The 14,012-nt window shown below is 39.1% G+C and overlaps 1 protein-coding gene across 1 annotated transcript; it reads right to left on the bottom strand.

Moving 5' to 3' along the window:
* Positions 1–277: 277 nt before the first annotated feature.
* On the bottom strand, positions 278–13,755 carry vamp1a (vesicle associated membrane protein 1a). The gene is made up of 5 exons (XM_033636726.2): positions 13,575–13,755; positions 10,210–10,327; positions 9,906–10,064; positions 4,820–4,871; positions 278–2,341 (listed from the first exon to the last, which is right to left on the bottom strand). Coding segments are annotated over exons 1-5 (348 nt in total). The 5' UTR covers positions 13,577–13,755; the 3' UTR covers positions 278–2,324.
* Positions 13,756–14,012: the final 257 nt, after the last annotated feature.

The following is a 14,012-nucleotide window of genomic DNA, read 5'->3' as shown; positions in this document are numbered from 1 at the left end:
ACCAGCAGGAGCATGCACACTCTGCATGCTTGCTATGTGTACAGGGGTCTGCGCAGACCCTGACAGACGTGGGCAGATAATGACATTTACGTCACAGACAAAAGCAGACACCAAAAGTATGAACTGACCCTAAATATGTAGACAAGGCAGCTTTTTCGTTTTGTTTTTGATCAATGCAGCTATTCCTATTTGTGACCACTAGAGGCAGATAAAGACAATACCATGTTTGGTTACATTAAAACAACTTTCAGAGTAAATCAGGGCACAAATAAGACACTTCCACTGCAAACATTAATTTATTAGAATCCCAGGCAATAATCAGAATAATGCATCTGTAATGTTTTAGTGTCAAATGTTTGTCACTTCTCTTTACCTGTGATATCCAGCAGTACTGAGGGAGCACTAAACACAGTGGGATTAATGCTCAGTACCTGCTCACAGTTTTAAATCTCACAGTTTCTCTCTACATTTTAATGATCATATCTGTAATATCTTCAGTCTCACCAGTTTCATTCAGAAAATGCCTCAAAAACACACAGAGGAGTCACATTCAAGCAGAGCACACGAACATTCAAACCACAGCTGAAGTGCACAAACACAAGTCAGGTCAGTTCACGAGACAATAAAAATAAAATCAGGACTGTTTCTGCATCACAACTGTTACAACAACTCAAACTGAGGCTGGACAGACAAACTGAGAAAAAAAATCAACTTTGTTCTTGTCGTGGTTCTGCAAGAAGTGAAATTTCTGCTCAAACATCAGCAGCAGTACCAACACTGACAGCAAGGGGGCAGCTTTCCTGAAAAAAAAAATACTGTACAACACAGCAAAGAGGACAGAGAGGAAAAGAAAGCAGGAATCCTCAAACTCAGGATTAAAATACTGTTCAGTGATGTTTTAGTTCCTCAATTTCATAAAAAAATCAAAACAAAAGAAACACAGTGTTCACTATCATTCAGTTAGAACCAGATAAATATTAAAGTCTAATTATTACATGCAAAAAAAGGGTTAACTTATATCACATGGATTATGTATGGAAATTATGTTATAAACCATTTCTTAAACTGTCACTCTAATTTACTGCAATCTGGTTTTTTAATGGACTCTCAGTCCAGATCATCCACGTATCAGTGCACAAGTTGTCATTTCAATTTCTGGCAATTATGACAAAACTATCATTTATATTTCTGCATCTTTAATATCTTAATTTCTGATGGAAAATATCTCCTGGCCTGTCTGCTGCTCATGCTGATGTTTAAAGAAAGAAAATTTAACAAGAAGAAAGAAAGAAAGAAAGAAAGAAAGAAAGAAAGAAAGAAAGGAAGGAAGAAATTAAAAAGAGAAAGAAAAAGAAATTATGAAAGAAATTTAAAAAGATGAGACAAATTAGAAAGAAAGAAAAAAAACAATAGAAAAGAGAGAAATCTATAAAGAAAAAGAGAAAAATTAAAAAGAGAATGTATAAAAGACAAGAAAATAAAAAGAAATTCAAAAAACTGAAGAAATAAATAAAATAAAAAGACAAAGAAAGAAAGAAAGAAAAAGAAAGAGAAAATAAAATCAAAAAGAAAGAAACGAAAGAGAAATTAAAAAAGAAGGAAAGACTGGGAGATGACAGAGCAGCTGACTCAACATTAGTTTTGTGTCTCTAAAACTTTTTCTGTAAGAAAAATTTGTTTTAAAGCCAAAAAATGACTGAATGAATAAATAAATAAAATCTTATTTGACATAACAACTCCCCTGTAGACCCTTCTGTTGGATGATTTTGATTCTTTCTGGTTATTATGGCTCTTTGTCAGATACTGGAGACCAGCAGTTCATACTGGTGGTCAGTGGAAACCAATAAAAAGGTCACAGATCACTTCCTGTTCCTTTAACTTGGCCCGGAAAGTCTTTTTTTCTTTTAAATCTCACTTTCTGTGGCCCAATTTCCAATTTTCTAAATACTTTTTTTTTTTTTAAAAAGAGTTTTGACTTTCATTTTTCACACAGGATAATACAGCAATAACAAGGGGGAAAAGTCTGCTTGACTTTTCTTTAATTCATTTATAATTTAAACCGTCCTATCTGGTACCCAAAAAAAAAGCAAGACTATGACATCCACTCAGGATTCCTGCCTGAGAGAAGTTTTCCACGAGGAGCGGAGAAGAAAAGGAGGCACTGGAGCACATTACAGAACAAGCATGGAGGTTTCTGAGGAAGGCATCTGTGAGGAAGAGGAGGGTGAAGAGCTGGAGGAGTGCTGAGGAGAGGCTCAATTTTGGCTTGGTAGCATTGGTGCAGACTCGTCCTGCGACTCGTGTGTCCATCCCTGAAGAGCAGCTCAGTAGAAGAAATACACTGAGGAGGGAGAGCAGAGATGAGACATTTAAAAATATTAACAATGACAATTTAATGACAGCTGGACAAACTCCATCTCCTGATGAAGAGCATGTGATACGATTGAAATGTACTTAAAGGTTCTGTATGTAACTTTCAGATAATCTTTGTTAATGATGACACCAGTGGCCGTTAAGTGAACTGCAGTCAGCATCTTGTTGCAGTAGGCGCCAGTCAGTAGTGATGGCCAAATGAAGCCTCATGAAGCATTTTATTTATTTTATAAACCCATTGGCACTTTTTGTTCAGCGAAAGGTTGAAAGCACACTGAATTGCCATTCTTTGAGCCTCTCTCTTTAAACCAACAGTGCGATCTAGTGGACTCATAAAATAAAGAAAATGCCTCATGAGGCTTCATTTGGCTATCACTACCAGTCAGCAACTGGGTACTGGCCAAAATAGTGACATGACATAGGCTACATGAGACTGAATGTGATTGATCAGCATCATGTTGATAGAATGCTGTAAAATTTATTGAAATCATATTTAGAATAACGTTACTATCTTTAATGTCCCTACATTTCATTTGGACCACTAGCTTAATGAAACTAGCTAGCTTGCCATTTGTAAACTACGTTTTTAAGCCCCAGTCACACAGAAAGCGCTTTAGCAGCTGGAGGCGGCTTTTTGTAATTGTTTTTATGTGAATGAAGCTTTTTGCTTGCTGTTTTTGCATTGCTACGCGCCTCACATTTCTGACCGAGGCATGTGGTGTTTTTGCCAGAGCGCTCTGAACTCCTTCAGTTGAAAAAACTTCAAGTCAGAGTGGAAAAGTGCCCTACGTCATCTCCCCTTTTTTCCCATCATCCAATTAGATGAGCTGAGAGGCGGGCCTTCGATGGTTGTCAGGACAACAAGTTTGGAGTTGGTAAACAATGGAGGAGAAACTGATGGTGGTGGTTGCTGGATACCAAGAGCTATACGACTTTACGAACTGCAGTTACCATGATTAAAATATAAAACAGCAGGCATGACAGCATGTAAGTGCAGTACTTGAAATGGCCATCATCGAGGTGAAACTCCTGGACCAACTGGTGGTACTCCCCATGATCCACCCTCTTTTTTAGGGTCTGATGTACCCACATAGATCTCTGTTTCCCTGTGCCCAACAAACTATTTGCTGACAGCCTCAACCAGAGCCACAGCAAGTACCCTCTGTCTGTCCATTTTAGTAACCAGCTACTAATTACATGGGAAGGTTAGGGTATGGAGGTGATGGGGTGGTTGCCTGACAATAATAAAAACGGTGCAGCAAGCGTTTTTTTTTAAATAGTGGCATTCAATTTTTTTTTTAAAAAAAGGCAGTGCAATGCGCCTTGCATTTTTCAACCTGCAAAACATATTCTGTGTGATTGGGGCCTTAGCTAACATTAAGAAGCAACTGAAGGCAGGTCCATGCAGATTAGCTTTAAAGCTAACTAGCTAACCTTAGCTCAGGTGCAGTTAGCTAGTTGAGTATCTCTGCCTTGCATCACTCTTGGCTACTAGAGAGCCATTGTTAATTGCACACCTTATCTGGTGAAGTAATTTGGCAAGCTAGCCGTCTACCATAAAACTTTGGACAATTAAAAGCCTAGTCCTAATTAAAACACCCAGTCCCTTTTACTAGCCCGGTGTAGCTACACATTTTGAAAAAATAAAGGCCTGTCTAAATTAGATGCCTCGTCTGGCTGCCAAGCAGTTCTTTTTTTAAAAAAAAAAAATCATAGAAGGTCTTTTGATGTTGACTACGTCAAATTATGTCCATTCCTCGATTTCCCTGTAAATTATTTATATTCTTTTAGTCCGTAAGGGTCATCAAATCAAAACAATCAAAAGGGTTTCTTTTTAATAAAAAATAATCCAAGTCGTGAGTGTTGTTTTAACAGGATGAAATGGTGTTGTGTCGGTATGCCCAGTGCTGTAATCCTCGAGTGCTGTGACTCACTCTCTCTCTGATGTGCTGTCTGTCAGAGCTAGATCAAATGAATGATTCATAATTGATATGTTATCTGAAGCCTAATTTTTAAACAAGTAATATTCATACTGGTTTCAATAAACAATTTGAATGTATTTTCCTATCTTTGCTTTGCTTTTGTGTGAAATAAATTAAAGGCCTGTCCCATAGAGACGCCTGTCCCAAATATAGGCCTGTTGATTTTAGGTTTAAGTAAAGCAAAAACAAAATGAGTATGAAAAATAGGAAATATTTTGACAAAATCAGACCTGGAAAAAAGAACCTGCAAAAAAAGAAACTAAAAAAAAGAAACACTTTGAAAATATACTGTTTTCTGTGAAAAGCTACAAACTACAAATATCTTACAGCAGTTTTTCCAAATCTACAAGAGTATTGTTTGATAGTTTTTGACATTTTTTTTTGGTGAAGAATCTCTCTGATAAAAGTGAAGCCTGACTGCTGTATGTGACAGAAGTGTGTTTGTGTGATGTTGGTTTACTTACAGAAGATGACTCCAAAACATATAACACCTACAACTGCCATGATGATCATCATCTGGAAGAAAAAGAAATGTTGATGAATAAACTGAGTGTGTTAAATAATCCTTAAATCTCTTTTATTTCTGATATCACAGGGAAAAAAAACATGTGGTTGACTAATTTAGACTCCATGTGTTGCTTATTTTATTTTAGACCGTGTGATAGTGTTTTTTTATCACCAAAGAAAGAGAGTCTTATTCTTTGTTAGTTATGGAGGATTTTCTGGGTACAATATACAAAGTTACACAACACAAACACTGTGTGGACCTAAATACTCCATAAATAAATCCACATGATGACATGAGAGTCAGAGCTGCTGACAGACAGGCAGGAAATCACATCACCTCTGATGGGGGGAGGGCGAGAGAGATTAATAAGAACAAGAGGATAGAGATAGACAGAGAGAGAGAGAGAGAGAGAGAGAGAGAGAGAGAGAGAGAGAGATTGGATGAGCTTGATGGGTCTGCGGGTTGGTAGAATTGCAAGAGAGAAATAAGAGAAACCAGATGTTGATTGTGAGCTTGTTTGAGTGTGAAAATGAAGCAATGAGGAATTTAAGGAAAAAGCGGGAACTATCACCTCACAGTTGTATGCGTATGCCAACCAATCAGGTTGCAGTTTTATCCATGTCTGTCCAGACACACTGTCAAGACTCTGAAGGACTTTAATAAAAGGTATTATGTGTATAAACATGGATGCTTCACACACATCTTCCCCTGGCAGCACAGAAGAACTATACAAACAGCACAGTTTCAAGGTGGACACCCAAGATTAGTGTCACCAATTCAGAATCTGACCCAGTGTCTCCCCTTCTGCTTCTGAGATATGACACTGAATAATGACCAGGAAAGTGTTTCGGGGAACATTATGATGTCACAGTGAAGTTGACCTTTGATTTTTTTTTTTTATCTAAAAAGTCAGCATTTTACACTATTAGACATTTGTGTGAATTTTGGTTGTAATTAGCATGTGAATTCTTGAGTTATGGGCAAATTCATGTTTTGTGAGGTCACAGTGACCTTGACCTTTGAACACCAGATTTTAACCAGTTCATCCTTGAGTCCAAGCAAATCTTAAAAAAATCCCTCATGGCCTTCCTGAGATACTGCGTTCACAAGAATGAGCAGACGGAGGGACAGATGAAACCTCACACACCTGACTCTATTCAACAACAAGCACACCACGAATGGTGTCATCACATTACAAACTTAACATAAAGTTATGTTTGTAACATAAAGATATGTAGATAAGATTTAGGAAAGTTTTTTATTTTTATTTAACCTTTATTTTACCAGGAAATAGTCCCATTGAGATTCAGAATCTCTTTTCCAAGGGAGTCCTGGCCAAGACAGCAGCATAATAGTTCCACTAAAAACACAACAGGTTAAAACAGACAACATGAAACAAACAGTTATGTTGCGCAAGTTAGTTTTAGGAAAAGACACATGGTTGCGCAACCTATTCTCAGACAGTTCTTATGATATCCTAAGAATTTGTGCCCTACAAATGACATTACGTCCTTAATGTACAGTTATGTAATTAGGTTAGGTTTAGGCAATAAAAGTAGCTGTTGTTATATTTAGGAAAAGTAACACAGTGAGGAAGAACATTCAAATGACTCAAAGTTCACAAGGATCTGAACATGGGACTCCAGAAGAAAGTCCCAGGTAAAAGTATTTTTTTGTGACCCATCCACCACCCCAACCTGCCTCCTTTCAAGCGCTCGGGTCTGCCTCTCACATGATCGCAGCCTTTCAAAATACTTGGGATATTTACAAATTTGGGTGCATTGCTTTCATCTAAACAATGTTTGAGCACAGTCTGGATGGCGACATCCCTTAAAATAACTCAGTTCACTTGGTTTCACACAGGACATAAACACTGGTCTCCTGGGGGACAGTCCTGTGTTTGTTTGATCCATCCACCTCCCCATGCTGCCACTTGATGCAGACTTTCACTCATTATACTACTTCCTTTTTTACTCCCGTCAGTGCATTGATCACATGATTGCAGCCTTCCTAATTACATGGGTTAAACAGAAATTTTGGTGCATTACTATTCTTAGGTATACATACGTATTGTGCATGACAACAGTGTGATGGACAGATGGACTGAAACAACACTAAAAGATAACTCATCTGGCCACAGCTGGCGCTGGTGCGGAGGCCTGATAAGTTTAATTTCCTAAAAAAGCTGGTCACTGTAGTTTTTAACAAATGGGAGGAAATAGTGCATTTATTGGGGACTATTTTCAGCAGGGGATTAATCCACATTTAGTGAGTATTTGTGGCAGCAGGATAGTGTATGTGGGACTGAGTCCAAATGAACTACAGTGTTTGTGTTTATGGTAATGAAGAAACATGTCACCCAGTGACACAGAGTGGCTTTTAACACTGATGTAGCTCTATGGCACAGAGGTAGAGAGAGATATCAGGCTTCAATACACACACAGTGATTGTTTCATTGTTGGTCTCTTACTGTGATTTATTTGCATTAAGAAAAATATCACCAGCCTAATATGTGACATAACTCTTCACAAAGTCATTAGAAGCCACAGCGTTCTCAAAAACAACAAAGAACAGGACCTTGGTGTTGTTAGGGTTAATATTAGAGACTAAGGGAGTGCATTATGTCAATGAGGGTCCTCACAAGTGTAGGAATATTGTGTGTGTGTGTGTGTGTGTGTGTGTGTGTGTGTACTGGGGGTGGGTGGAGTTACATCACAAATCACAGCTGGCTCTTTAATCCCAGACTGTCACTGTAATCCAGATTGGGATTTCTCTCTGTGACTTCCTGGTCGCTGTCAGTCAAACTCTCCTCTCATGTAATCCTCCTCTGACTGTCTGAATGGAAGCTTCTGATTGGACGCTCTGGAATCTGCACTATCTGTCCGTCAGAGGCGGAGCGCTGGATGAACTGATGCTGCTGAGATAAAAATGGTTTGGCAGCCATGGCCAGGATGAATGGATGAACAGGGACAGTGTGTTGTGGTGATGGAGGTGAATGAGGGATAAGGGTGGTGGCTGAGCTGAGTCAAACTGAAAATTGTTTCAGCCTCATTCAGCTGATGAATTTATCCAGAACAAGCTCAACCATAACTGTAGCCTGTTGTTAAGATATAAGTTATCTCATCAGTGTTATCATTTATCAGTTCTGCAGCACAATATGTCAACAAGTACATTTCTCTCCCTCAGCATGTCATTACTGTCTCACATTAGCTAAAGTAGTGATAGTGATAGTGATAATGATGATGATACCTAAATAAGAAGAAAGTAAAATAAGAAAATAGGCTATATTTTTATTTGCCTTCCAAAATGACCCGTATAACCGTTTAAAAATGACTTATGAGTGTTTTCTGCTCTGCCACCTCTACAGCTGTGGTAAAAGTTGATTGCACGATGTAATGTAGTTAATTATGTAAGAATAATGACACCATAGGCTTTTAAGCCGCATATCCAACAAACATGTTCGATATAGAGCCTTAGAATTGTACGTAACCAATATGGCTATGTACCTAAACTCTTAATCTGTTTGCAGACAGTACTTCTAATTGTAGGTAGGGTTGTTACAAGATGGTATTAACCGTGTCAGTGGTCCTTGCAGCTCTCGCCATATTTCCTTTTCCCCGACAACACAGGTTAATGTCTGAACCTTGTTGATCATCCATAGGACAGGGTAGTTTTTGTCTCAGTCAAATGGGATATTGAAATGTAGGGGCTTTGTGGTCTGTGCATTGAGTCCTTGTCAAGTGATGAGTGATGATTTTTTCTTGTCTAATCAACGGACTGCAGTGTTTATAGCTCCACTTTTTAGAATTGGATCAATGTGCTAGGTACATCAACAGAGGGGTGACGAAAAAACAGGACAGGATAGAATGATTGCTTTGTCACTGTCGACAACTTTTGACAATGGAAATGCAAAAATAATCGTTCCAATGTGTAATAAACTGAACTGAACCGGACTGCTTTGTGGTATAAGCCTTGCTTTCACTATGCAGTTTTCTCTGCCACTGGGTACGATTTCCCGACAAAAAAATGAAGGCTTAATTTACAGCCCAAAGGAAGTACGTCAAACATTGAGCAAGAATATCAGGAAGAGAGTAGCACTTACAAAAGTTATCTTATGGCACTTTTTATATAGTACAGGTATAAACCATACTATTTAATTTACAAAGACCTAACATTTCCCTGAGGAACAAGCACTTTGGCGGCGAGAAAAAATGTCCTTTCAACAAGCAGAAGCCTTGAACAGAACCAGACACGAGGTAGGCAGCCATCTGCCTCAACTGGTTGGGTTGAGAAATTACAGGAAAACAAAAAGTGATGCGGTTGTCGCTATGCTGAGCAGGTACTCTTCCATAAAGTCCACTATACTGACAAACCAAACCAACACGGTCTCACTCCAAAGTCATTGAAATCGGGCGCTTGGGCAGTGACTTCCAGCATTGGACACCAAAGAAAAAGCACAGGTAGGACACAGAATGCATCACTGTCTCCAGTGACTAAGATGGACACGCTGAATGCCTGTCCATCCAACTGGTTCCCTCAGAGTTTTTCCATTGCTTACAGCATGCCGTGCTCCTTTCACCTTTCCGTCAGAAAAATAGTCATAATTCGAATGACCACAACAGTTTGATTGTAAGGAAAATGTAAATATGTGTTGTTTTAGGCAAATAATCCATGCTGCCATCTTTCTGGTGAGAACAATCTTGCTGGAGAGTCCTCCTTACTTGTCTGTTGAAAGTCACTCTAAGCAGTGAGGTTACTTCCTGTAAAAACCATATTTTGCATCACTGGTATCCACACAATTCATATCTACATCATCTAGAGCATCACATTGGAATCTGATTGTCCAGTTTTCAGCTGCCAGACTCAAGCGAATGATTTTCAAACTAGAATTTCATGAAATCAGTGTAGATAAAACATCAGATGTTAGTTTCAGTTCAGAGGGATGAAGTCACACTGATGGATGGGTGTTACAGATGGAAAGTCCTTATGTAGCATTGACAAGGGCCAATGCATGATGGGAAACAAACACCAAACATGCCTACCTTGCAGTTTTTCCACCAGTACTTGTTCTTGAGTTTGGCGGCGCTGCTCTCAAACTGCGAGGCTCCGGCCTGCAGGGCGTCGGCTCGGTCATCCAGCTCCGACAGCTTCTGATCTCTCTCCAGGACTTTGTCCACATTCACACGCATGATGTCCACCACCTGTCAGACAACAAAACCTTTCAAAACACCTTTCAATAATCTTAATTCATTGGTCATTTTAGTGTCTCATTTTTCCTTTTTTCATTCATTGTAGCCTGATTTTATTTTAAAAGTGCATTCCTTTGTCTCCGAGCAGTTTCCTCACCTCGTCCACCTGTGCTTGTGTCTGCTGCAGTCGTCTGTTGCTGGTGAGGTTCGGGGCCGGAGCCGGAGGGCCCCCCTCCCCCTCTGGGGCCCCGGGAGTAACTGCTTCTGGAGTGGACCTGCAGACAGACAGGGCATGTGAGACAGAGGAATAACCATAAACTATGATTAAAACAACATTTCAAGTTCAGTTCAGTCTTTAAATTTGGAGTTGATTTATTTTGTTTTTTGCACTTTGGCCAGAAGTGGCAGTTACATGGATGCTGAAGCATAGCTCAGTAATGTCACAAGTATCAATTTATCAATAAATATTGATTCTGAATATCTGAAACAGTTTCAATACTCATTTTCCTCAGTATTAATACACTAGTACCAGCTGCGCTGTCTTATTGTTAATGTTTAGTGTTAATTGGGGGTCAGCGTTTCAATCCCCGGCTCCTCCAGTCCACATGTTGAAGTATCCTTGGGCAAGATATTGAACCCCAAATTGCTCCCAATGGCTGTTCCCTTGGTGTGTAATTAAGTTTGAGTGTTTAAAATTTGTCACCAAAGGCATCAAAGATCAAATCCAATATCACAATAGATATGTACTTTTATTTGTCCCTGCGGGGAAACTGGTTATCACACAATTACAAAGTCAACATAATGAAAGTCACACATCCCCAAAAATCATCAATAGCCATACACAGAGATAACACACATTCATATGCCCATACAAATGCAGGAGGGGGGGCAGACCAGACTAGCTGGACATGTTTTGGGACAGGGACAAAGTGGCCACAGTGCATGGGATTAGCTGCTAGTGCATTACCTGTTTAAAAACTTAGTGGTGTGTGGAACAAATGAAAACTTGGTTTTTAGTGTATATATCATCGCCCAGATGGCAATAGATTAAAAAAAGAAGGCAAGGGAGTTACTCTGGTCACCCATAATGTTGTTTGTCTTTGTCTCTGTACATGCATTCCATACTCAGGAAAGTAATTCCTAATACTGTTGTTTTTCTGTGCCTCTGTAGCATTACTAACCCAGCTGATGATGCAGAAGGATAAAACGCTTTCAGTAAAAGCACAGTAAAACATTCTGAACATTCTGTTGTGGACATTAAAAGATTGCAGCTTCTTTAGAAAGTGCATTCTTTGTCGTGTCTTAGTGCTTCTGACGTCAGTGCACAGGTCCCATTTAAGCTTGTAGGCAGGCACGATGCCAAGGTACTTGTAGTCTGTCACAGTTGTTATTGGCTTCCCATTGATAAAAGTCGGGACAGAGGATTGCAGCCTCCTGAAATCTTTTTTATAATTTCCTTTGTTTTAGAGGTGTTCAGATCGTGTCTTTATGGTAGCTGCCCCAAGGTTTTGAAGTAGCCTTCCACTCTCCATCAAATGACACTTTTAAGACAAATCTTTTAATATTAATGTCATTTTAATATTTTGGTGTTTTATAATCTTTTTACATAATTGTTCTTATCGTTTTATTCTGTTTTACATTTGTGTACATGTTATACTGCTATATATTTGTGTGTCACTCTTTTAATTTGTACAGCACTTTGGTCAACTGCAGTTGTTTTTAAATGTGCTATATAAATAAACTTGATTTGATTTGATTCAGGAGTAGATTTGGCTTCTCACTACAGTAAAGAAGTAGTCAAGAATTGCCCCATGCACCTCCTCAAATTTACAAGGATGGGACATAATGGATGGAAGATCTGAGTACTCTTAACTGGAATAAGAAATCCAAGGGCGTAGGTTTCATTTCAACATTAGGAAAGTGGATTTGTGGGTCAAACACTTAATTTGCTGTATTCTGGACTGTCAAAATAACACGTTAATTTCGATTTATTAATCACAGTAAAAAATAATGCAGAAAAAAATTAATGCTGATGATTCACATTTCAGGGTGCCCTTTGACATGGTTACTGAAGGACTCAGTGGCTTTGTCACATGATGGAGGCAGACGAGACGACGCTGCTTGGCCCCGTGAATGGAACATTTACATTCAAAAAACATATAGATGGAACTGTTGATAGGAGCACCATTCTCTGCAATTTCTGCAGTAAAGGATTTTTTGTACCATTGGAGAACTAAAAGCCTGAAATATCACCTCAACATAAAGCTTTTAGCAGCAAACCTGGAGGCCCGAGCTAGTACAGCTTATGATGCTATGATGGTGTTAAGATGCAAACTGAATAAGTCTACCTGTGACTAAGTAACAAACTCTCTTGCAAATGGACTGCAATGGACTGCAGACCAGTTTCGGTGGTAGCTTTACCACAACACATTCGCCAAAATTCATTTGAATTGAAATTTTTTAAATACTTTAACAGCAAAAAAAATGATGTATAAGATTAATTTAGATTTATACATCACAAAGGGTGTAATTAATCAGATTTTTTTAATCCCTTGACAGCCGAAATTTAAACATCTAAATTCTGTCTGAATAAATGTCCTCTGCTACTTTTATGTTCTAAGTTATAAGGGGTACGTGTCCCCTGCATTACCCCATAATCTACGCCCATGACGATAGGCCTGTCATTTGTCTGCGACTTTATAAATCAGAGTCTGTCAATACAGAGGGGATTTTTAAAACCCCAATTCAGTAACAGAGACATGACTCATCAAACTTTGGCCTCCATCCATCTAATCAAAGTATCAGAGACTGAAACAGCTCAGCAGCAAACACACAGCAGGTGGTTTGATGCATGGTCACACCAAAAAACAGCTCACTTCTTTGACAGCCTCAGGCTTGTTTTCCAGAGGCAAAATGGAGAAAGATTAGTGCAGCAGCAGCAGCAGCCAGAGGCTCCGGACAGATAAACATGCACGCAATAATTCCTCCCCCTCCTCCTCCTCCCCCTCCTCCTCCTCCTCCCCCACAAGAAAAATATAATAAAATAAAACATTATAAGCCACATTTTATCCAGCTCTTTGTGATGCTGTGAGCTGAATAAAGTGTGTGTTTGTTTGATGGTGTGACGATTAATAGTATAAACGCACTTTAGCCGATCACAGTGTTATTGATGGATAGTTTTGTAGGTGAGTCAGCCGGTGAGTCATTGTACCAATATTTCTGCTGCAGCCCAGAAATGTCCAGAAACACAGACAAGTTTCGTTTCAGCAACATAAACGTGAATAAAAGCAGAGCTCACTGTTATGTAAATAAAATGAGGGGAATGTGAATTAAATGAAGAATGTGTAGTTTTCAAACACTGGAAACTACACCGAGCAGGATGTTTCTATATGCATGTAAATTAAACTTAAAATTAAGACAGTGAGGAGATATTCCACACAGTCAGAGTTTATATATATATATATATATATATATATATATTTAATATATATATTAAAAATGAAAGAAATATGGAGTACTCACATCTGAGCGGCAGGATGATGGAGATAATCTGAGTCCGAGAGAGAGGGAGGGTGAGACAGAGGGAGAGGGAGAGAGAGAGAGAGAGACAGACAGACAGATCCAAGCTGAATATAAATGAAGGATGACTTCAGGCTTCTCTCCTTCAGTGATTCAGTTTTTCTATAAGACCAAAAAACTACAACTCAAGCAGCTGCGCATATTAAAAAAAAGAAAAAACTCTGCGTCACAATAGCCCCGCCCACACACACCCCCACACACCCACCCACACACACACACACACACACGCACACACACACACACACATACACACAGTCCCACTCGCAATAATTCTTTTCCAAGGATGACGAAAGCATGGCCCGCCCTACTCTCCCTCTGATTGGCTGCTACCCCTTGCCTTCTCTAATTAAGTTGTGAAGGTCAAAGTTAAAGGAACACTTC

Source organism: Epinephelus lanceolatus, chromosome 16, assembly GCF_041903045.1.
Source record: "Epinephelus lanceolatus isolate andai-2023 chromosome 16, ASM4190304v1, whole genome shotgun sequence".
NCBI lineage: Eukaryota > Metazoa > Chordata > Actinopteri > Perciformes > Serranidae > Epinephelus > Epinephelus lanceolatus.
This window is presented reverse-complemented; position numbering and strand designations above follow the sequence as displayed.

What these genes read in the sequence shown, in the direction of transcription:
- vamp1a (XM_033636726.2), bottom strand. An exon ending in CACAAGCACAGGTGGACGAG is followed by an intron (nt 10,065 to 10,209) that starts GTGAGGAAACTG and finishes GTTGTCTGACAG; the next exon opens with GTGGTGGACATCATGCGTGT. An exon ending in ACTGGTGGAAAAACTGCAAG is followed by an intron (nt 4,872 to 9,905) that starts GTAGGCATGTTT and finishes TTTTTCTTCCAG; the next exon opens with ATGATGATCATCATGGCAGT.